Genomic DNA, 23,800 nt, shown 5'->3' on the forward strand with positions numbered 1-23,800 from the left:
TTAGGAGCTGTGACCTTCACAATGGCAGCCAATTGCCCGCTTGCTGCCTGCTCTAGAAAAGAAGCACAATCTGCCCCCAGCCATCGCTTTCCCAAAGGACCAACAGCTGTGATTCATGCACCCTTATCCCTGCGCCACGGTCTCATACACACACACAATTACAATGTACGGACACAGACAACCACAGGGCGGTGAAATATTCATAAATCCCCTTAGACTGAGAGCAAGGCCATTACTTTTGCCATTGTTTGGGGGGGAAAAAAAATAAAAAAATCAGCTTAGCTCCCACAGAAGAGGCACATAGTGACAAGCTTTTGGAGGTTTGGGGAGCTGGAGAGCTGAGCTGGAGTTATGTGCTGCTCTGAGTGACCTCCAGAGTCAGTTTGACTGATTTAAAGCACTCGTCTTTCTCATCTCCTTCCAACTCACCCCATGGAGGCTTCCTATCTGGCTTAACGGAAGGCCTTTCAGAAGATGCACAAGGGTGGCAAGAATGTGACATCTGAATTGCTTCTTGCAGTAAATACATTCATGGCACTTAGGCAGAGGGTGGCAATAAATTCCCCATGAAATCGAGACAGTAAAAGAGTCTAGATAGGCTGTTTTTATACAGCTCCCAAGCCAAGAGTTCAAAGAGATAATGGCTTACGATACGGTTACCACAGTGTATTGTGTGGATCCTATATACAATTCACTACTCTCATCATGATGTCAGTTCTATCCATTTTTGGATCTAAAATGTGTTTAAATGTTTTTTCAGGAGACAATGAACATGTCTAAAAAGCCATATTTTAATCTAAGTGATGATGATAAGTAACCAAAGACATTTGTCAAACAGCAGAGATTTTGCTGAACTGTTTATAGGTAGCTATCGTTTTAATACAGTATCAAATGGGAGAGCAGAACCACTCCCAAAAAACATGAATTTTTACATTACATAAATAATTACTGATGAATAATGGCCTATGATTGATTTAAAAAATTACTGCACCCACTGTTTTGACAATATCACAGGAAGGTTTTTAACACAGCATGTTGACATTCTCTGGTCATCAAAGAACCTACATGGTCTTTACAGATTTCATAGGAACAGATCCCTCCATCCTTTTTATCTGAGCTGAAAGGGGTTTAAATGAGTCATCCTATCCCTGTGTAATATCACAATTACCTTGCTTGGAACCTAAAATAACCTATTTTCCCAGTGAGCCAATTTGAAAGGTAGAGGATCTTAAGTAGTAGGTGCAGAGTAATGTAATACTCATTGATACTCATGTATATCACAGGTATCTTTTTGTGTGCATCGTGTTGCTTTGAGTGGTTTCATCTATGTACTGGGTTATAAATGTTTTTAAGATCTCAACTAGTGCTTAAGGTGGAAAATAGTTGTTTTTGTACATTAGCTAATGTCACTATTCACTAAGTAACCAGCCAGCTAGGTTTGGAGGGATCAAGCAATTATTTACTAATTTGAAGTTTAAGTGTGTCTTTTCACATTTATTTTAGTTTCACAAAAAACTAGGTGCACTGTATTGAAAATATGTTTACAAGTGGTGGAAAAAGTATGCAGTTTACTTTTCACAATAGCTTCACACGTTTCCTATACTGAAAACAGTTTAATCAATACATATGGGAACAGGATATAAAAGATTACATGGACCGACTTCTTCAAACTCAAAAAGACAATGACCTTTGTTGCATGTCATACCCCTCTCTCTCCCCGTTTCCTGTCTACCTCTTCACCTGTCACTATCAAATAAAGGCAAAAAAAGCCCAAAAAATTATCTTAAAAAAAAAAAATTATACTGTGAAAAATTTCCTGACATGAGCTTTTTAAATAACGAATGCTGCAATACTTCTGCTTTATTAATCTTCATGTGTCTTCAATCTTTCAACACTTAGATTACTACTTCCACTTGGGCAAGAATGGATGCTGTAAGAGTTTGAATGTGCTAAACTCCCTGGCGGCCACTTTGGTCAACATGTTTTGCAAATTGAATATGTACCTTTTTTAACAAGTCCAATATCCAAAACACTGCTGATATAAGGTGTTTCCCTGATGGCTACAAGGCTGAGATGTTGTCTCTTCTCCCTTGATAAATACATGCCAATAGCAAAGGCCATGCAAACGACATACTTTTTGCCAAAGACAATGCCTGTCACAATTTTTGGCGAAAGCAACAAGTCGGAAAGCAACAAGTCGGAAAGCAACGGCGAAAGCAACAGCATTTTCAAAGCTGTTTATAAGTACATTTAATGATGATCAGTTGATCGTGCATTTCTAGAGCACTGTAATTGACACAAATAGAGTCAAAAAAGCTAGAGAACAGACTGACCAGGAATATCTTGTGAAGAGATACTATTTCACTTTTCAAAACATTTTAATAACTTTGGTTGTCAGTTGCTTTTTTTCACACTTTTGGGTCATGAACATGGGTCATGACCCATGTTCAACATGGGTCTCTTGCACTCCATCATCCATTACACATTATCTCTTCATCATTATCAGCAGATGAACACGAACAGAGGAGTCTTTCAAAGTCAGTGTTGTGTTGCGTTGCTTAGGAAGAACACACTTTGCAAGGCAACTGTCGAGTCACCAACATTTAAATGCAGTGCTTACAATGTGTTGTTATACAGCAGAACTGCTGAATAAATATCAAATGGGTACTCTACATCCACGTACTGTAAGCAGATGTCTGCAGGATGCAGTGTGGACCATGCATACAACACCACATGCATACCATATTATGACAACCACTTAGCTGATGGCTTCTCCTATCCCTCTTCTATCTGGCCATTGATTGATTTAAATTTGGCATGGTGACCACTGTTTTTACAAAATGTTGATAAATGTGAACTGTCATTGTAAAGCATAATAGATTAAATATTTATATTACCAAATAAAAACCCTTCTACCCTTCTGTAGAAGGGTTTTTGCAGAAAACTAATGTTTTTTTTCAACACTTTTCTTCAATGGAGCAGTTGGGGGGCAGAGTCTCACTTAAAGTCCCTCGCTGAGCATACTGTTTAAGCCCAAATCACCCACACCTAGGGTGCCAATAGGGCTGGGTATAGAGACCAGTTCTGAATTGAAACTGGTTCCAAATTTGTAGGAATTTCAGTAAATATGTAGCCTATAGTGTTTACAGTATGAAAGACCTAATCTTGGCCTGCAAAAGTGTGGTAAAGAAATTTCAACACAACAGAAATAGTAAAAAGTGTGTTACCATGATGATATGTTGGAGGTTTAATGTTTATCCGCACTCTTCCACTGCTATTTTTATGCACCGAAAAGCAAGAAGTCACTAACATTGCTCACAAAGGCCAGATGAAGCTACAGCTGCTTCACAATAAAGGCCTTAAAATGGAATGGCGAGTGGAAACATTAGTTGTGAAGTAGCAACAAGGAAGCTTTATGTTTGCATTAGTATAAATGCAGACTTGATTACAGCTGCCACCAGAGTGGGAAAGAAAACAGTGGGTTTGACTCCTGTATTCATGTTTCCTGACCGCTGATGGAGAATGGAGATAAAGAATTACAAAATATGCCTTTATTAATGCTGAAAATAAACATTTTGCTTTCAACACATTTTGGCTTCTTTTAATTTCACTTGTTAATGCGGGTGCAAACATCAACTGTCTTAGCTACTAGTCGGCCTGCGCAAACAGGTTACGACAATGACAAATGATACCTTATGTTAAATTTAGTTTTTAATCCTATGTTCTCCCCTAGTTACGCTAATTGCACACTCCCACCACATATAAATTAAAGCATTCTACACATGCAACATTTCTGTTGGGTCCCTGAGGAACTGCAATTGCAGCCCTCCACCTTGCTCTTTAGCAGCCAATTTTGAAATGTCAGACATCAGTTATCAGAGTTATTGAAAGCATAAAGTTTTCTTCCCTGCCTGCTCACTCGCAAAAAAAAAAAAAAAAATGTAGGTTGATCTTAGACGCCCTTGCATGCAGGTTGCTTCTTCATCTCTTGCAGTGTTGCAAAGTTAATATGACAAAGCTGTCAGGCAGAATATCCTATTACTTCATGATATACAGACAAAAGACATACACATGTTCACACTCAGATGAACACATACATACACAGGAAGACATTTTGCAAACAGAAAAGATAAGGGGAAAAAACTGTGAAAACTTATCTCCCTGTCAGTCCTGCAATCTTGCTCACTCATCCAGGCGGAGAAAGGATGACCCTGGTTTTATTTGGTCTTTTCTGTATTAGTGGTTGAAAAGGAAACAAAGCTGAAGATAGAGCTGTTCTTCTGCAGCAGCAGCCCAGAGGGAAAGAGAGCCATTGTAGGGTGATCTTGTCCTGCCAGCTTCACTATCACTCTCTCTCCATCACCTGAGATTTAATTGATGAGGCTTATTATGCGTCTCCGATACAGTTGCTGATTAACTGTGAGTTAATGCTGCTGGTTAGCCCCACTGATAACCTTGTAGTTACGCCAATTAAAAATGTGAAACCAGATACAAACAAACAGGGTGCAGCTCCCTTTTATTGTTTTAGTGTTAGTATTGGATTTTATTTAAATATAACTGCCAGCGATGGTGGTTTTGCTGCCATTTTGCAACAGGTCTGTGGACACTGCTAGAGTTCTTTCCTGATATATATCCTGGTAGCTGTACTGTAATCATACTTACGATGTAAAAATGGGCCACTAAACAGCGGTACCTTATGTACCAATACTGTAGCATAATGGCAACAATGCACAACACCTGTATAGATCACATATCCCCTTTCTTAAAAGGTTAATACCAGTGTTCAGGAATACGTGTAGAAGCTGGGAGCCCTGTTGATATATAGAACCATGCATAATATAGACATACATAATGTCTTCTGCAGAGGGGATGGGTTGTCAAATATCACCACCCTACTACATCAAGCATTACACGACCAAACATGATTGCCTCACAATATATAATTTGTAGCCCAGCTGCAATCCATGTTTAAAAGGAAGTAAAACATAAACAACACCACAACACGCCCCTTTACATTCTTCAGAAAGCTTTTTTTTTTTTTTTTACCACTGCCCATTCTGTTAGACTCAAATGATATACTGTGTTGTCTGCGGATGAGAAGTGTTCAATGTTCAGCACAAATCAATACAGCAATCCTTATGAAAACAGATGTTTTTATGTGCCTTGTAAGAGTGGCTGGATGAGGGAGATTCAAGGAGTCTGCCAAATGACACTGAGCTGAGCTAGAAAGGGAGACAGACGGGAAGAGACTGGGGGGTATAGTCGGGAAGAGATATTTAGGTAAAAACATTAAAGACAACTGAAAAGAGTGATAACAAAAAGAGCAAGCACAAGGGAGACAAAGGGTTAAATACAAAGATAGGAGAAAAAGCAAGAGAGGAGGGAGAATTATAAAGAGACAGAGTGCAGGGGAATGATGAAAGCTGAGCTGTGCCCTACCCCTGAGGCGATTGTGCTAGAAACACACACACAGTATAGGCCTGGTGCGCAATCAACATACAAGGCCATCTGCCAAGCACTGTCAAGGCTTCGAACACATTGAGTGAGAGAGGATGTTAGAGAGAAAAAGAGAGAGTTAAGTACAAGAGACGGTGGAGGGGATACTCATTGCCATCTCTGCAGATATTCCACGTCTTCTTCAGAAACCTTCGCCGTCTCTTTATGGACCAATACATCTGGATAGCAGCACCATTTAGATTGCACTTTAAGAAGATTGCTTTGGCCATCGATTTATCTGGGCTTTACAGCCACAGTCCACGGTTCTGTAGGGAAACACACACAAGCTCTCTCCATTGCCAGCCACAAATCTGTAATCGTTTGCTTATCACTCAACAGTCACAGCTGAGTGACTAGCGAGCCAAGTCGGCAGTCAGATCTACGGCCTTCAAACATTGTACTGCCTCCCGACAAGCCAAAGTAGGCCATGAGACTTAGCTCAGAGAGATTCTTCTGTGGTGATTCTGCTCCCCAATTACCAGCAATCAGCTGTCAGTTGAAGGCAGTTTGCACTATTTCCCTGCAATACGTCATTAATGATGTTTGAGTTTCTGACGGGGGTCGCCCGGTTTTATGCTTCGTTCACACAAACAGATAGAAAGTAGTAAGCAGTCTCTGGCAGCTGTGTGTGTTGCACTGAGCTTGTAATTTACATACTGTGCTCTAAATGGACAGTTGCGTTGTGACGTATCCACCGTACTACACACAAGGACGTTCATTTCTTGTTGTACAGTTTGTTACCCGAGTACAGAATAGCTTTTTTGTCTTTTTTTTTTTTTAAATGCAGTACGCATCGTCGAAACAGTTTTATACACAATGGTGCATTGCAGTATGTGCGCTGGAAGCAATCCCCACTACAAAAAAAATAAAAGCTTTCGTTTCTGTGGGCATTAATATAAACGCTATTGGCTCTTAACTGGTTGTTGCTAGCATTGCATCAGAGGTGCCGCTGGGCGCCTTTTAAATCTCTGCAGCTCACCGAGCAGTGCCAGGCTGCAATGCCAGGTCCCATTCACAATATAAAAAATATAATACGTTATACGTAAGACGCACAGAAAGCAAGGTTTGCGTCAATTTCACTATCACTGGGATCACAATACACAGAAAATAAGCATATAACCAACAGAATGCCTATAATGTTAGTACGACGGTAGTTTTAAAAGTGATCAACCAACCACTAAAAATTTCTAAACCATTTCTTCAAAATACAAAAAGACAATGAAGCATCAATTGAGTGTTTTCAATAAGCAATCTAACATCTAATTTCAAGAGGTTATGCATTTATACTAAAACAGGAACAAAGTTTACTAGATTCCAAATCTTTAGAAAGGATAGAACATAAATAATTATGTTATATTAAGAATTCTTAATTGAAGTAATGAAAACCTGGGGGGGAATACCTTCTACTATTAGATTAAATGTTCTTTTGATTTCCACATTATGGACACTACAAATTGTCTAGACTAACTAGTGTTTTTCTAACATTATCGATGAACAAACCTTATTGAAAGTAAACTGTGCCTTTGTATCACGGCCCATTAACTCCAAAAGCCAGCTTATTTCAACAGCTCTGGGCCAACAATACCTCAAGATGTGACAGGTGAACAGTACCGGAACAGTTAATAGTCAAATTCATTCCATTCTTTTCCTTTTATTTCCCTAAAGCTCTCTCTATCTCCAGACAAAGGTTTAATGGCCACTAATGTCCAGGTTGCATAATTACCAGAATAGCAAAAGAGCACAGAGCTCTGAGCTAATGGAAGTGGTGGAAAAGGAGGGGTTTTGCGTTCTGTACAGTCAATGAAATATGTATTTGGAAGGCATAAAAATGAGGGCCATTTCTATTTCTGGAGGAACAAAGGGCCTGAGTGGCATGACTGAACCACAGAGCAGCAAAAGTGCCCTGCTGGATCTGATCGATTTCCCTGATTTCCACACCCTCAGCTGGACTGAAGAAGTTCAAAATTGTAGTCACCACAGTTAAGATAACCAGCAACCAGCAGTAATTTCATTTACAAATCCCAGTGCAGGCAAAGACTAAAAAGACGAGCCGGGTAAACGAAACAGCCGCATCACGTCAGTTTCTGAGAATCAAACTGGGAAATATTAAAAATATTGCAGGAAGAACTCCTGAAGAAGTCTATGTCTTTGTTCATACACCAAAGGTCTGTCAACCAACGGACAGCAAATACACAATGCAACACATAGTGTGGGCCCAATATGGGTTTTCTAAACCAGCAACAGCGCTGCACAGTCAAAATCATTAACTGAAATCACTATATACTGTATGCTCAAAAAAAGAAGAGGAGTTAATAGCTTTTATTGGGTTTATTTTGAGTTGGCCGATTTTCAATTTTTACTAAATGTTCTTTTAAAAAAGCAGCGATGTTTCTAGGCACGCGTCCTGCGTCTCTGACGCATTAAAATCATTATCGGCGCGTTCCAGGGGACACACCCTATTTTTCCCTGACAATGCTACATTGTAAACAACAAATAGGTTGAAATCATAAGAATAACAAGTTGATGACAACTACACTCGTTACCGTAAGTAAGTGCAATTAAACCTTCGCACGTAAAAATCCTATCAAAACACCTGTTCAACAAGCATAAACGTGAACATATAGATAGCGATATTTTAATTTAATCTGCTCTGTCCGCAGTCTGATCCACACTATGCTTACACAAGCACTGCCCTCCCAGCAATAAAAATGGAAAAATAATCAAAACAGATCATTTAACCTCACTCCAATCATTATAACCAGAAGCAAATATTGCAACCATTGATCCTTCACAGCTATGAACTGTGCATGGGACCAAATTTTGAATCAAATCAAAATAACCCTCAAAAGTAATGCAGTAAAGACAGACAGACAGATGTTATAATCACATGTAAAGTAATGTGGTAGTCTCGCATACCCAGACCTAGCTGCACACTTAATTTTTCTATGCCAGCGCTGGAGAAAGGTCTGGCTGAACCCATTATCATTCTGGTATAGGGGAAAACACTCTGGCTTGTTTGTATTTCTTCAAACCAATCACAATCATCTTGGGCGGCGCTAAGCCCAGGATGCAGCGACGGTGCCCTTGCAAAATGGTAACTGCAGATAGCGGAAGGGGAGGAGGATTCCGACTGAAATAGTCAGCCAATGGCAGACTTATACCCGCAGCCTACTTCCTGTGAGTCAGACTAGTAACGTGGTAACAGACTGGCTAAACACCTTCCACTGCCTGGATTACGGTCTACATGAAACATAAACGATGGATGCTGATACTCCTGCCTGGACTTTACAACTTTAAAATGCAGGCCAAATGGCTGCCTGTAGCCAGGATTTAACAAAAAAAATAAAAAAAAAAATAAAAAGCTCCAGTCTTTTAGTCACAATTGTATGGCAGTGTGCGATGATGATTTCTCCTTGGAATCACAAGGCAATCAGGAAAAGGAGAGTGTGCTGTGCTGTGCTGTGCTATAGCCCATACAGCTGCTACTTTCTTGCTCATTTGGGAGTATATGGCATTCTCTCTGAATGGTAATTATGTAGGGAACAAAAGGGGCATTTTGAGACAAAGGTGGGTTTGGAGTGAATGGGCCAGCTCCCATGCGTGGCGAGCGTTCTGACTCCAAGTGCTGTTTCAAGAGAGACGATATGAGGTAATTATGCAGGAGAACTTGCAGGGGAGAAAAAGGAATGAGAGGAGTAGAGAAAGGGAGATAGGCTGGGGTTGGCTTAGTGTCTATAGAGAGCGGGACCAGATAGCACCATCTGCATTCTGCACAGGCACTGTCCGTCTGGCTCGCTGTTGCCTTTAATAAAAGCTGGCGCCAAGACAGACATTAGGCTAAAGAAATGTATTCAGAAGTACAGTATAGTCAAGCACAAACTGGCCGTCACAAACACATGCTGGGATTTAAATTTCACCAAACACCACTCCTGTGGCTACAACTTTTCACCACAGTCTATTGCAAATTGGTCTTCATAGGATTCAATGTGAATGGGGAGCTGATGGCATTGATGTAGGGTCCAAATCCCGTGTGGCCCACATGTCCCACACTGAAATACATACACTGACTGTACAAAATATCATTGGCCCTTGCTTTTCTCGTGAGAGCCACAAAGTATTAGAAGCACTTTGTGTCTAATAAAAGCCATTAATTCTGATTAATTACAGTTTCCCACATTAGATGTTTTGCTCAACATGCAGATATGTAAATAAGTACACAAAATTAGTTAAGAGAGGGAGTTTAAAGATTTAAAGGGTATTAAGTTCAGATGAGTTGTACTCCAAAGGAGGAGATCCTTCTTATATGGTAAAATGAGGAACTCATCACTGACAGAAAAAAACTGTAGCTAGTTCCTAATATCAATATACTTTATTATTGTCAATAAATCTGAGTAAGTCTATAAGTACAGTTTTAGCAGTGTTTGTTTGATTGCTCTTGCTGTACTCCTACTACTAAGAGTACCTAGAGTGTGTAGCTGGCCCCATCAGAAAGAAACAGTGAAATAACCTGCATCAATCCAATGATAGGTTCCCATGTACATGGTCCAAATTGACACCACAGAGGTAAATCCCAGTACAAATTGAATCAAACCTGGTAATCAACTTAAACTATAACTGTTCAAAGGACATCTTACCTCTCTGATCTTGTCGCGTTTCTCTTTGACATCAGGCTCTGGTGGCTCACCATCACTGACGCCCACCACTTTGGGCATGGGGACTGGTGGCAAGGGTTTGGGCCCTGCATCCTTCTTTTTCAGGTCCTCCATTACTTTGTTCTTCTCTGTCTGAATCTCAGCCTGCAGCTCCTCACGTGACTTTCTCAGCTTCTCCTTTGCCTCCTGCAGTGCTCGCTCATGGTCTGCCCGAATCTTGTCCCGCAGGCTCTCCTCCTCCTCCCTGTAAGAGGCAGAAAAAAGGCAGGAGGTAAGTCAAAGTAACTTTTTTTTATTCTTTATATCTTTCTTTGGATCCCCATTAGTGGTTGCTAGTCTGAACATACAAAGAGTGATTTTAACCAAGTCTGACACAAAAAAAGACAAGAAAGTAAGGTGTGCAGAGGGGTTTCTTTTTGAAATTAATTAAACTTCAAGAACAAACACTGACTCTCTGGGAAATAGATGTGTGAGAGTATTGGAGATGAAAACAAGGACAAGTTACATGTTTGCTGTGTGAAATAGCACCTCTGTCCATTTTGTCCCCTGAAGGTATATAAGGTGTTACTTAATAAAAGAATGTTAAATTATTACGATGTTAGTAGAGGTGGTCACCAAACGAGCAGGTTAAGAAGCCTCCGCAATAAACAGATGCAGACTAAAACTCACCCATCTCTAATTCAGATCATTATGGGAAAGACAAAACCATCAGTTTCTAATGGGAAACCAACCACCCACCCCACTACTCTGCAGTTATATAAGCTCCAGGAAATAGAACAGGTGTAGAGGAATACAATGAGGAGGCAAGCAGTGCCAGAATGAGAAACATCATCTTTGGTTTCACATAGTGGTACAAGCCCCAGGGTGTTGACACAACTCTACCCCATGAGGATGTGGGTCAGTAATGAAAAACAAACACAGCGGGACGCTGTAGCAAAGGTGACAGGAGGACAATGACACTGTACTGTTCTTCTGCTGTTACTGAAGGAAGACAATTTTAAAATAATCCTCTTTGAATCTCGCCTGGCTGTTATGTGGACTTACACAAATACAATCACAGCCAAATAATACACAATTTCAGCTGTGCTCCAGGTTGATAAGTGGCACCTTACTGTAGGGCAGGAGGTGGCATTTTGTGATACATCACCCTATGTCTTTTACATGAGGACACAAATATTAGATGACAAATCTTTTTGTGTTTCCACTGGGCAATACTGTACCATTAATTAATCATTACATGTATAGGTCATACACTTTGCATTAATCATATTCAGGAGATGGGTGCAGTGTGGGAGGAAGGATGTGAATTTAAACATGGCTTATATTTGTTCAAAGGTGAATCTGTTTTACATTTGAAATTATATAATGTTGGTCTTAGCAGTAAACTGTGGAAATTGCGCTTTGTTTAGGCTTTAAATACATTTTAAATCAACGTGAATATTTTTTGCTCCTTTGTGGGTTACCCTATTTGATGTCTTGCACTAGGCTACATAATAAATTACCAAATATCAACATGATATTAACAGAATAGGGAAGAAAGAAAGAAACAAAAAAAAAAGAGGACACAAACAGAAGATGATTTTCCCTTGACATTTGAGTCAGTCCCTAATGTTTTCATCAACCTGTTGAAATATCGAATGTATTAGATGTGAGTTGCCGAGTTCAATAAATATGAGAAATCTTGAAATAACTGTGTGGCATCTGAGTGCAAAAATGCGAGTCTGTTTTCTTCCGTGTGATAAACGCAGGAAATGTGGGAAGAACTAACAACCTGCTGTGATCTGTGTGGACTCAGGTGTAAGCCTCCACAGAGCTACACAGCTCAACATCTCTGAGAAAATAAGAAGTAGAAAGAAAAGTGTATGTGAGTGTGTGTGTGTTTGCGTTTGTACACACATGTGTTTCAGTGATGGATTTTCTCCTTTGCTTCAGTTTGTTTGCACAAGGCAGGTGTATGTAAAAAAATAAATAAACAAAATAAACAATGTGTTATGCATGTGACTAAGTATTGGTGTCTGTGGAGCAAAAAGAGATTCTCTGAACTGCTCATTAAGTGCTATTTATCTATTAACTCCCACACATGATGTTTTATCACCCTCCTCTTAGCCTGCGTGGGTTCCTGTTTTTAACTAGACTTTTTTCCTGTACAACGTCAATTTAAGGTCAGGATTTATACATTTTTCCCTCTGCTCAGGTGTTTTACATGCACACATGTACATTCATACACAGTATACGACTAAAATGACTGCTGATCAGAAAAAAGGTAGGAGGGTGAAGAAGAGTGAGGTGTGAGTCACCCTACATTAGAGCAGATGTCTTTATTGTCTACCTGGTTGATAAGACTATATGGTACAACCTGAGCCAACTTCAGGAGGCAAAGCATGAAAGTGTTTGGGAGTGTTTGGTGGTATAACAGAGGCACATATGTTGTAACATACCTGTCACCTTCAAATGGCTGTAAAGGGAGTTTATCAACTCAAAGTAAAGGTCTTCATGCATGTAAGCTATTGTAGACTTATCTTTTAAAGAGTTTCCCTACGGGGATCAATAAAGTATTTCTGATTCTGATTCTGATTCTTTGAGTGCATGTATCACTGCTGTAACAGTGACTGTGTTTCAGAATTTTGCAGAAATTAGAATATAATAGAGTAAAAGGACTAGCATTAAAGTTGCAAGAAAAGCAGGGAGAGGAATGGAGGCAATAAAGAGCTAAAAATAGAGGGAAAATATGTATAAAAGAGGAGAGAAGATTACATAGGACAAAGAATGGGCTACTAGAGGAAGAGAGCCGGAAAAGACAATGTTTGAGAAGCATGCATCAACCATCCATTTTCTATAACCGCTTATCCTGTTTAGGTTCAACTGGGGCTGCAGCCTTTCCCAGCATGCAGTGAGGAAGTGACAGGGTAAACCCAGGCCATTTCACCAGTTTATCACAGTGTGTGAGCAAGAGTGGAAAAAAATGTGAAAAAGACATGTGGAATAACGAGGAAATAGAATGTGAAAGAAAGTGATGAGATAAAGAACTGAGACTGTGACACAAAGCCGATGAGACAGAAACGAATGTGCAAGACAAACAGGAAAGAGACAGACGTTTTATACTAATTATCCTTCACACAACACAATGTGCATCCATTTTATAATTCTATCATGACGCTGAATGTGGGGCCAACAGAGACTAAAATAAACAGCTTCCGAGTTACGCAACATCGCCCTGGAAACAACTCATAAATATTCATATCGTAACTCAGTGTGTCTGAGTTTAATTGATAGAAAACATATTTTGCAACACCAATATGGCAATTACTGTGTATATGCTAGTGCCAGTGAATGCATGCATTTGTAAAAAAAATTCAAATGTACTCCATTTACTTGGTCAGGATTTCATGCTTATGTATAGTACATGTGTGTGTATTGTACTTCCCAGTTTGTGATACAGCTTGTGTGTGTGTGTGTAATACATCTTTCCACTCTGTTGAATGTGTGTGCATGCATTTTTGTGTCTTCTATTTCAAGGTCTGTGATGAGGTTTCTGTGTGCTAGTGACTGCTATCTTGCAATTTGCATGTGTGTGTGTGAGTGTGTGTCTACACCCAGGGGGTGTCACGCCTCCTTTGTATGGCATCCTCTGCGCCTCTGAGTGAGTGTGCCCTCAGCAACATGCATTTAAATGTGACATTTAGATGTTTAATGTCGCCCATTAATTACCTCGCCACAATTTCAAAATGAACAGAAAATATTTTTACACTTTTCATAATAACATAAAAGATCTAACGTTGTTTTGCACCTTTGCTCCAGCAAAGCATCTCTCACTTACAGTCAGACTGCCTCTCTCCCCTCCCTGATGTAAACGCACACACACACACACACACACACACACACACACACACACAGCGGACAGCAGAGCAGAGAGGCCACAGTTGAGACAGCGAACCAGGTGAAGTGAAAAAGTAGAAAAGCGACATTTGTCCGCAGTTGTTGTTTTACTCAACCACAGCGCGCTTGTTAAGCTAATGGCTAAATGTTAAGAACAAACTAAAACAAAAGCTGTCTGTGTGTAGCCTAACTGTTTCTTAATTTGCCACGAATCTTAAAATTTGAAAAATTCTTGTAAATATACAAACCAGCCCCTCCTCCCTCTACAAGCCTGCAGGCAGTGAATCACACTGGTACTGACTGACGTCTGTGTTCTTCATTCTTTCTAAACTTCACTCATTATTTTGATGTCAGGAATATTAGGCTTTTAGATTTGTTTCCAGTGAAATATTATTGAGTTTATATAGTGACTTTGCTGTTGTGAACTTTACTGTTGCTGCTCTAGAAACAATAATTAAAAAATAAAGCAATTCTAATCCTGTTCTGAATTTATTCTTTTTTTTTTTTTTAATAATAATAATTTTAAAAGCATTCTTTAGTAATTAAAAAGAACCAGTAAGAGTATTCATAAAGAACCAGGCCGATAAGAGTATGGATAAAATAAAGATACAATCCTAACGATACCCACCCCTACAGCTGGTTATGGCTTCATGCTGATTTCAAATCCCTTCACTATAAGCCTTGTTATTTTGTGATTATTATAGCATAATGCATAATGTGTTTATGATTAAATTGTTTACTAGAGCACCAAGTTTTTCATAGATCTAGTCTCTTAATTTTGCTCTCAAAGTGCACCACATTTAACTTTAAAATGTACAAAATTTTCTAGAGGGTCTGAGGTCCACCCACCACAGTCTCACGAAATCCTGTGGGAAACACTTGCATGACAAAAGAAAATGAGGAGGTTAAGCTGACACCATCATCTCAAATGGGTGCTGATTCTGCTCCATATATGTGTATATACGGTTTAGTCAGCACGTTGTCATGGAAACAAAACACCATCATACAAATTACACACATGCAGGTAAACATCAACAATTGTGATGAAAACTCATTCCCACACAAACATGCATTAGCCTTCTGCACCCTCTTCTCTCTCCCTGTGCATGCACCTCCTCCTCCCCTCATCTGCCTTTAATCTCACGTCACTCTTTTCTCTTCCTCCGAGCCATTATCATACTCACTCTAGCATCGCCAAGGATTCCCTTCGAGTCTCATATAATGTCAAACATGCAATTAAGAGCACATCAACAGCTGCCTGACTCAATTACCTTGACAAAGACAAACGTGGGCCGCAACTATCGAGAACCCAGGTGACCACGCAAAGCCTCGCCTACGCCTTTTGCTTACTTACATCTTCTCATGTCCCCCGCCCCGCATCCCCAAAATTGACTGAAGCAAGAACAACCCCACCTCCCTCATTAGTTGTTTCAGTCATGTCAGGCCTCCAGCAATAATGTCCTCATTTTATCAGCCTTCCTGTCTGTCACTGGAATTTCTTCTTCAGTGGCGTAATGAAATCTGCCGTTCAGCAAAAGCCGGCCCTTTCCATGGCAACAGGAGAGAAGCAGCAGTTGTCCGGCTGCCTGGTGGGGTATCTAAGAGAAGGGGTTTTTTTAAGCCGTGGAAACACAAGGCTCTGGGGAGAGCAGCACAGGCTAGATGCCATGTAACCATAGCAACAAACAGAGACGCACACACATAGAGGTCATAAACAGCAAGTCAAGTCATTTATGCAAGGGAATAAGACCGCTGGGCTATTAGTAACTGCACAATATTTGACTGTAGTGGTACTCTGCCTTTCAGACTAAATCTGAGTTACCAGGCAAAGTGTTGGACTATGGTATTTTAAGCAAATCAAGTTTTACCTTGGCAACAACCAGATTATGCATAGAAAATGTGAATTATTCTAATCATGTGTTGTTTATGTGCATTTAAGTAATTAAAGCTGAAAAAGCACCCACAACTGCACCACATGTAAATAATGAGGCCACATCTTCTGGCAAAACCCCTACACTGCGGGGATGATCGAAACTCTCTCAGCTGGAGCGCCATCATCTCCTCGCCTCATGGCTACCTCGAGTAACAGTAACTCATTTCACACACTGAGCAGACAGAGTTTTGCCCCTTTCACAGTGAGACCCAAGTGTGACACGCTCTACACCAACTCGTGTTAAACCCACGTTGAACCTATTTCATTTGACACTGCTGTCACAGGTTAATCTCTGGTTGTCACCGTTGACAGAGACTGGAGTCTGCAACTGTAGTTCCGTACAAACCCCTGCTAAAACTCAGAATTACATGAGATAAAATGAGACTCAAATAAAGAGTAGAGGAGGCAGTTTCAGAGTCTGATATTATTTAGGAGTTGTAAGGCCAATCTCTTGAACCTTCAGCATCGGAGGTGTCAGCAGCAGAGCAGCATGCAGATGGTGAAGGAAGCAAACCTTTGCAGCCTGCCTTTGCTCTTATCCTGTGTTGTGTAGTTTTGCAATGACGCAACGAAAGAAAGCGTGACATTTCAACTAACACAAGATTCAACACGGGACCCGACTTTTAGGTGCCTGCTCCCCCACAAAAGCCTTACATATTTTAACCCAGTATTGCTTAGTTGACTCACCGGCACCACCTGGTGGCAGAGGCAACATTAAAATACCCACCAAGGACTGAAATTTACTACATTACACTGAATTGAAGACCTTTACATCTAAAGAAACAAATGTGAAATGTGTTAAACCAGACAAATCAGAATGTAGGTATTATTCAAAGAAAGAGCTACATTTGTATTAAAATAAAATGCAAATCCAAATTTGTAAAAGAACATTGTGGGGTCACTCATAAACAAGAAACACAAACAATTTTGTAAATGTAAATTATGCCTCTGAATATATCCAACTACAACCGACTGTCATTACAACCGTATCACAAAAGGTCCTTCTCATGCTCTTCAGCAGCACCTTGTCCCCTTGTTGCTTATGATATATTTCTTCCCCTCTTCAACCCGACTCATAAGGCGACTACACTGGGGTAGGGTTTCTTCTTCACTCAGAATGTGTTAAAGATAATTGTCTTGCAATATATCACGCAGAACTTGATTATACTGTCATTATCACAGGCAACGCATTAAGGTAGTATTGCGAGTTGCCCAAAGAATAGAATACTTCCACAACAATTTATATAAAGTTAATTAGCTATTAGATATTTTCCCACATGCATTACATGAATCTAAGTTGTCCAGTCAAAACATGAATCGCCTTATTGAAACACATGGAATAACATGTCCCAGGATCACAAAGGCTTGTGTACATTTAAGTTTAAGTTAACAAATCGCCTCCATGTTACACAAGTGTTCATCTCCTTGACAAACCTATGAAAAACAAAATCAACCACTGATTTCTAAGAGCTCATCAGAGGTTTCACAATTGTAGCTCAACACATCACTCTTCTGTCTTTTGTGCGCAAAAGGTAGAGTGGTCTTGGTGCAATCTGCACACATTAACACTCAGATCTACTCTTGATTGGAGAATATATGAATAAAAACTAGTGGTGGGGAGGGGCGTTTTAAAAATGCTGAGAGGTGCTCTGCAGGCTAATCGGTGTCCACTTCTCAGCAGATGGAAATTAGGATGGAGCAAAATGGTGCAAAGACATCACATGCGTCACAATCCATTTAGAAGATGTTTATTTTTTCATTTTCTGAGGTGCCTGCCTGAAAATGCAGACCACTCCAACATACCCCAGTTAACTCTCAAACAAATAACTTGCTGTAATTTCCCTCTTGTGCTTGCCCTATTGTGCTGTGGAGGTGTAACATTAGTCCTAGATGTAAGAAAATGTCCAATTACCAGATGCTTGAAAAAAGCCAGATTACATTTTTAGAAAAGCAACTGTAATGTTAAGTGTTTATCGATTAAAGGTGTGTGAACAAACAAGGCATTTCCTTGGAGCTACCCTCTTTAATGTAGTAGTGCTCTTTTAGAATGACAATGTCAGGTGAAACATCCAAGACCACCAGCCAAGATTGTCCAGATTAGATTAACGATTGACTAATTTAGATTGACTAATATGACAATGTGCACATGTATTAAACTGGCACTACAAACGGCGATTAGCTATGCGAAGGGATTGGCTATGATAACTGTCCATAACAAACACTCACCTGTCAATCACTGCTACACACGGCACGATGATGATCAAACTGCTTAGGATTGCCACATGGCATTCAACATAAATGAAAAACATTTGAATCCCATTCTACAATACTCTGATAAAAAAAACATTGAAGTCTATTTGTTGAGAAGCATATTTCTTAATTTCTCCAGGATGAAAGAACATAAGTAGGTGAAACAAATGTTGCTGCTATCTCATTACAAAAGAGTCTGCGGTACTAATGAAGATCAGATAAAGTCTAAGTCCTTGATAGGAGAACTGCATACAGCTATCACTGTACTGTATACAGTCTTAATGCAGCATAAATGCATGAAGGTGGGTTAGTGGAAACATTTCCGCTGTATACATCCTACTCAGGACAAGTGCATGAAGGTGGGCTTATATAAAAGGTTATCCCTGTGTGAGGGCAATTCATGTCAAGAATCATTTTGTTTTTCTTGTGAAGTGTCTCCATAGTCCATCTGATGGTTTGCTTCTTGTCAAGCAAGAGCTCTCATGGGAACAGTCCCCCTGAGTTTCAAGTGATGTGGACAAGTCTGCCTCCTGCTAGCCCATAAACACCCTAAGTGGAGAGAGGAGGAGCATGTTGGAGGTTGGTAAGGCAGCAGAGTTTTTGTTTCTTGTGAGCTGTAGCTCCCGGGGTTCCCTTCAACATCAACTATCAGACAGCTTCCATGTCCTGTTTTTTTTACCATGACCCACTTGGCTCAAATGGAAGCTGCATTGCTGTATGTGTAACGGCTCTCCCAAGCTTAACTGTGGGTGTGTAATGGTATACTATCTCTCTTATTCTTTCAGTTCTTTCTCTGCCCTAACAACTTCCTCCCACTAGCCTCTCTATGACAAACACACACACACACACACCCCTTTCTCTCAAATATATTCACAGCTTCATTTATTTTCTCCTGCTTGTAGCTGTCTCATCCATCTTTGCATTATCCCAGCAACCCCTCCTCCTCTCTCTTTTTCTAATTATTTGTCCAAAACTCCTTCCTCCCACTTATCAAGTGTTGTGTGTAACGTGGTGATAAGTTACTTTCTGCTTATCAGTCTGAATACTGTCAAAGCAGTTTAAATGTAAACAAAACTAAGCTGAATTACTTGTACTATACTACAGTACACAATCCTTAGTATCATTAATAGTGAAAAATGTTATGTGAATACATCTCCCACAGAGGAGAGATGTCCTTGTTCTCTTTTCCCTCATCATTTCTGTGTACCTCTCTCTCACATATGTAGAAAAACACATTAATTCCATCTTTCTTGCTGTGTGTTTCAGGTGAACACCTGAGCCCCGACAGCCCTCGGTCTGTACCCATGTTTATATCCAGCCCTTCTGACCTACATCATGGCTGGCTGACTTATGCCTTCATACACCAGAGTCCATCTCCTGCAGCTAGAACAGACCGGCCATAAAACAAATAAGCACTAAGCCTGGTTGGTTGCTGCCCAGCTAGATAAGGTTTTTCCAAGTGTGAAAAAGAGCCTGACGATTGAGAGGTCCAATCACCAAACGTTTAGAGAGGAACATCCTTAAAGATGCTCCCATTTCTACATTTTTGCCCTGACAAAAACAATGCACAAGAGCATTTTTTTTCTACAATTTTCTTAGAACTTTCTTTGAATTTTTTGTTTTGCTGTTTATAGTCCACTAAAAGGTAACAGTGGTTGTAGGGTTGAGCCAGGACAACCTAAAAAGTGACTGAAAAACTGAATTCTGTTATCTTAATGGTGAGCTATGGAGCATCTGCAGCCTCTGCCTCCGCTACCCAAGCTGTGGCAAGGAGCTTTTTCCCCTGGTTATATCCTGTAACTTCTTACTGCACTAAAAAGTGATCTTTTTGCAGACAGTTGTGTATAATCACAATGCAATTTTAAACATACAAAACATACACAATTATTTTAGCAGATATTATTCAGAACAAATGTGAAAATGGTGCAAAAAAGCTTTGCACCCAAAAGTGTTGACAACTAACTGACACAATATTAAGCCAAAATCATGGCGCTCAACTATTTTATTCCCATTGATTCTGTCCTAGTTTAGAACAATCACCATCATGCAGGCATTCCTGAGGATCTTTGTTGCCTCAAAAGGTTGCCCAAGTGTCATGATACTGAGAGAAAAAAAAATCATAAGAACAGAGATCCCATTTCATAAATCCAACAGCCGGCGTGTTACAGCTCCGGTACAAGGCACATTTATTATCAGGCCTGTATGGCTCAGATACAGCTTGTGTGATTGTGCTGGTTATGGAGAAGGGGGTCTGAATTCGCCTGTGAACTCAGAAAGGTTTATTGGAAATTCAAGCCTTGGAAACCTGAGGGCCATTTCTTAATTTGGCGTTGAGCGATTTCACTTTGATCCCATTGCTTTAACTGACAGGGAGCCATTGTGGAGCAAGGCTGCAGCTCCAGTGTTTGGCAGGGATGGGATTTGGTGACATTGTCCCTGAGTACTGCCTCTCTCTCTGATTCTCTTTCCATTTTCTTGTTCTTGGTTTTGTCTCTTTTTTTGGGCAGCGTCTCTCCTTGTCCTTCTGTCATTAAAAACCTACTGTGCTGCACTCATGCAAACCAATTCAAACAAGTGTCGCTCTTTTTTTCTGGCTTTCAAGAGGTCTTGTCGCTGCTGCACTCCAGAGAGATGGCAAATGGGAGACACAGTCAGGCCTACTCTAATACTACTGATTTGTTTCCCACACTTTCTCTTACACAAACAAAGGGCTTGCAACAAAGATGACACTCGCTTGTACTCGCTTTTTTATTCTTTCAATTAATTTGTAATAATAAATTGATGATAATAGCAAATCACTAGTCTTAACACTAATCCTGGACACCATAGTCCTTCATCCCCACCTCCCGCCTTCCTTCACTTCATTCCTAGGGGTTATAGGGTAATCAGTGGTCAGAAATGGTGCACCAATTCAATCTCAAGAGCTGCAGTGATTATTAGGGATGCTGGTTTTAGGGTCAATGCCAATCACTAATCTGGATTTGTTCTTAAACTATTTTTACATATAGTTCCCACTTAAGAAAATGTGTAAAAGCCACCACGTCTGACTAATGTCAAGTAGGGGTGTGACGATACAGCTCACGAGACGAGACAATACTGGGTTCATGAGAACAAGACAAGATGATATTTTAACATTACTTGTAGGAACTTCAATGATGAAATATATGACTGGAAAAATCGCCTTTTATTTGACTGAGTCTCTAAACAATGCAGGTGCATTTTGAAATGTTTTATAACTGTGCATGCATGAACTACAGAAAATGGCCTCATATCAGCTGCAATGAATATGCCGATGGCTCTCGTTATTTATTGCCATGGCTCTAGGACTTGATTGTGGAAGTTGAGGGGCAAAGGCATTAGTCAGCGTTGCCTGGCCTTTCAGTGTTTTCTTCACGGGCGCAGCTGATTTTAGTATAGAACTATGGTATTTCTGTAGGTGTCTTTGCATAGTGCTCGTGTGTGCCGCGGTGTATGGCAATGTTTTCTTACAGTGCTTACATATTGTTCGTGTCTTGTCTGTTACTCTTTCGCCATTTATTATTTCCACTACCCAAAACGCTGCCACACAAATGATTTAAAAGTGGCGACGGCATCTTCAACGCCAAGATGAATGGGCTACTACTCTGCAAGACAGCTTTTCAGCTCAACAAGAAATATCGTCATGCTTTAATATCGCGAGATCTCGTGGCACGTCACACCCCTAATATTAAGGTGCTACCCATGCAGTTTCCTTCCTCAGTAACAATTTAAAAAGTAATTTTACCAGGAGCAGTGATTCATTTCATCTTGTTCTATCCTGTTACGCCTTGCAAATTCTGCAATTACCTTCAGAATTCTGAATACAACTCCCTCTGCCTCTTTGAGTGATCACAGAGCAGCTTCAAAGATAAAATGATATTGCAAACAGACATTTCTACTCTCTCTTTTTCACACAGTACAGCCAAACAGGAGATGACATCACAGTTGCTGCTGTCACAGCAGTAATACAGGACCACACTTGCTCCATGTTCAGTCCAACATACAAAAATCAAAGCCCATTTCTGTCTCGAAAACGTCATTTTAGCTCTGATTAGCTCATTGTGAACTATCACAAACCTCCAGCTTTCACCAGACAGCCCAACCTGCCTGATCATCTACCACTTCATGAGTTAAAGGACGTTTAATTCAAGCCCTCCCATTCAAGGCTCCTATTTTTCACTGTGTCATTTATCATAAATGGTGGTGCAGCTGCATGGCTTGCTGAATGAACTGGGTTTTCTATACATAGTTAAATGACAATAGAGACAGTGTGAGGAAAGTTGTACTGGTAAAATCACTGTATAGGTCCGGTGACACCATTCATTGCGTCAAGCCTAGACATGCCAATGGTCATGATTGTAAAGGTTCATTTTTTAATCATCATCTTATTAAGTCAGGAAATCCTGCTAAAATTAATTACAGGGTTATCATCTGTGTTAGCAAGGGTTGTGAGAGTCACAAGCTCTTGGTTCCTGTTCTTATATTTATTTTGACAAACTTTGAAGCCCCTGAACCCTGAAAAACTGTATTCCAAAATGGCCCAATTTTATCTTTTGTGGGAAGAGATGCAGTGTCTTTATTGTTGCCATTTTCAATCACATTCCTTAATTAATAAAACTATTTCATGGCAAGAAATTAATTAAAGTGATAAAATACTGTATTCCTCATCTCTATTCAGGGAAAGTCTGCATGCAGGTATACATGATAAGTCTTTTTGATCTTCTGCTGCACTAATATGACTGCTGGGCACTGTCAAAGATGTTCAATTTGATCAGGAAAAAGAGCTGTACTGTTTGTCATTCAACATTACTAAAACATCAAGCAGTCAATCTAGACAAGCATAACAATTTAATCACCCGAACACCCTAAGCTACTATAATTATTTCCATATTTCCCATAAAAATCTGAACCAACCAATCTATTTTCCCCTACTGTTTGTCCAACTGCAGTTTTGCCTGACCTCCTGGAAGTCATAAGCTTCTACTGTTTTCAAAAGTACATCTTCCTTATGATGGTTACTGCAAAAAGGCACAGCTTTTGATACAACTGCAACAGCACACCAATTGCAGAGGTTAAAAAAAAGGTTTGGTGTCATGTGGATGGTTCAGAATCCTCAGAGCCGTCCCATAGTGCAGTGCTCTGACACGTCATCACTCACTCTTGTCAATTCAAAAATAATTCAAACACATATACCGGAGTTTCACAACGAGGCATAAATACATGGTGCTGCAGTGGTCACACAAAAGGCAAAAAAGCTGGAATTAAAGGTGTGCATGTGTTTTCAAAAGATCATTGGTATCAGAACTTGTCCAAAAGGTGAATACTGTCCACAAAATTTGAGACTCTCTTGTTATCTATCTTTTTGATGACAGTCAAAGGTGTCTTTTTGTAAAACTGGAAGCTGTGCCCTCAGCACACTCTGGGACAGGCTTGAAGGACAAAGTAAACAAGAAGATGTCAAAGTGTCCTCATAAGATTTTGTTAAAAAAAAAAAAAAAAAAAAAAATTTCCACTTATCTATTATAATTTTAGAACAATCAAATGAGTTTATATAGGGATGATCAACCCCAAACAT

At 40.0% G+C, this 23,800-nt stretch overlaps 1 protein-coding gene across 4 annotated transcripts in view; it reads right to left on the bottom strand.

Moving 5' to 3' along the window:
• The window catches only part of man1a2 (mannosidase, alpha, class 1A, member 2), a 123,766-nt gene that overhangs the window by 87,930 nt on the left and 12,036 nt on the right, over nucleotides 1-23,800 (bottom strand). For all 4 annotated transcript variants that reach the window (XM_044216115.1, XM_044216118.1, XM_044216117.1 and 1 more), the window contains exon 3: nucleotides 10,131-10,392. In XM_044216115.1, coding sequence (XP_044072050.1) covers nucleotides 10,131-10,392 — 262 coding nt within the window. The remainder of the gene's footprint in view (nucleotides 1-10,130; nucleotides 10,393-23,800) is intronic.

This window comes from Siniperca chuatsi, linkage group LG12 (assembly GCF_020085105.1).
Source record: "Siniperca chuatsi isolate FFG_IHB_CAS linkage group LG12, ASM2008510v1, whole genome shotgun sequence".
Lineage (NCBI taxonomy): Eukaryota > Metazoa > Chordata > Actinopteri > Centrarchiformes > Sinipercidae > Siniperca > Siniperca chuatsi.